This window comes from Stegastes partitus, unplaced genomic scaffold (genome assembly GCF_000690725.1).
Source record: "Stegastes partitus isolate 25-593 unplaced genomic scaffold, Stegastes_partitus-1.0.2 Scaffold1812, whole genome shotgun sequence".
Taxonomy (NCBI): Eukaryota; Metazoa; Chordata; class Actinopteri; family Pomacentridae; genus Stegastes; species Stegastes partitus.
The window spans coordinates 56,857-58,613 of NW_007579543.1; the positions used below are offsets into that span (position 1 = coordinate 56,857).

A 1,757-nucleotide genomic window follows, 5' to 3' on the forward strand; every position below is an offset into this window, starting at 1 on the left:
ACTGCTGAAGCTTTTAGAACTCGTGTACTTTTATTGCTGATACTTTACATGTAGCTGACAATACTTGAGTACTGTTACTGCATTGAGGACTTGTACTTGTCATGAAGTATTCTGGGTTCTCTTCCTGCTCTTCCTAACAACACAAGCCGAACCTCGCCTGTTTTCTGTTCAGGACTTGTGCCAGAGACCCCAGTGATGTCATCACCCGGCGCCTGAAGGACATGTTCGACTTGTTCTCTCAGCGCTACGAGGACGGCGGCGCAGACAGCAGGCCGATGGGGAAAGGTACGCAATAAAACTCTAGTAAATGTTCAACCAATCTGCTCCCTCCACCTGTCTGAACACAGTCTGTCCTGGCAGACATGGCGGTGAAGTATTTCCACCTGGCGGAGGCGCTCTACTACAGGATCCTGGAGTCCATCATCGAGAGAGAGAAGATGATTCTGGGAGACGCTGATCTGTCGGTGAGTATAAAGTAAAACTCTGCATCGGACTGTTTTCTTGTCCCCCCCTTTGCAAACTTTCTGTCCATTGTTCCAGATTTGGTTCAGATTACATTTCAAAATTCTACTATTTGAGCATCTGGGAATCCATTTTTACAGTCAAACATATCAACAAAATGGAGCATTGTCTTGCCAAAGTTGCCACAAATCAAATTCTGCTGATGTTGGAGGCCTCAAAAGTTGATGAAATGTCGCCCAAAGGCTCTATTTCTAGTAGGACATATGGAAACATCCTCATATATAAATTTGCAGAAACTTTCTTGGGCCCTCGCTTTAAAAAAAAAAGTGCAAGTTTTTTCATTTTCAAGGGCCAATAATTACAAATTTCGATCATATGGATCTGCTGGAAAATACTCTGTCTGCGTCCTCACCAAATTTCACGTCTGTGGGAGTTTTATTTTTGAAGATTTTAAATCCTTAAAATGACTTCTCAGATGAGACGAGTGAATCTACAATTTTGAAAACGTAAAATTCTCAAAATTAAGCCAAAATATTTTACATAGCTTAATTTTTTTTTTTTTTACATTTTTTGCCCCAAATAACCAATGGGTGAACAAAATCTGACACGGTGCAGCAACATTGTTCCTGAATTCTGTCTGATTTGATGACTAGTATGAATTAAGAGATGCATAACTTTTAGTCATATGGCAGCAAAATCAGACTTAATTTCACATTGTGGGTTCATTTAATACACTAAAGTTATTGGACATAGACAATCAGCTGATTCTGAGGGATTCAGGTGGCATTTTTCATTCAGATTCGGTTGATTTTAAATGGCAGGCCTCGCTGTAAAGCTCCTTTTCAGACAGTAATCCTTCCTCTTAAGTTTTTATTTTATCTGCAGCATCAGAAACTTCTCTTGGATGCTTCCTCCATATTCTCCGTGATCCTCCGGCCTGCTGTAGCTGCTTCGTTTATGTCACCACACTTGTTGTCGTCTCCAAACCGATCATGGCCAGTTGATTTAAAACACGTGAATGCATATGTTTGTTGGTGTTTCAGTGTATTCTGGAGCAGGATATCTTCCACCGCTCTCTGCTGGCCTGCTGCCTGGAGATCGTCATCTTCTCCTACAGACCTCCAGGAGATTTCCCCAACGTCATCGGCATCTTCCAGCTCCCTGCTTACCACTTCTACAAGGTATCGGCATGAGTAAGATGTTTGAGCTTCCAAATAGTGAGTTATGTCAAAAGTCGGATCCAGTTAATTTAAAAAGATGGGATTTCCTGTTTCTGTCATATAAATAAGCACAGC

At 41.4% G+C, this 1,757-nt stretch overlaps 1 protein-coding gene across 1 annotated transcript in view; it reads left to right on the top strand.

The window, feature by feature from the left end:
- The window catches only part of rbl2 (retinoblastoma-like 2 (p130)), a 29,669-nt gene that overhangs the window by 12,915 nt on the left and 14,997 nt on the right, over window positions 1-1,757 (top strand). Inside the window, exons 6-8 of the mRNA XM_008302419.1 lie at window positions 173-285; window positions 361-464; window positions 1,506-1,643. Of these exons, the coding sequence (XP_008300641.1) occupies window positions 173-285; window positions 361-464; window positions 1,506-1,643 (355 nt within the window). The remainder of the gene's footprint in view (window positions 1-172; window positions 286-360; window positions 465-1,505; window positions 1,644-1,757) is intronic.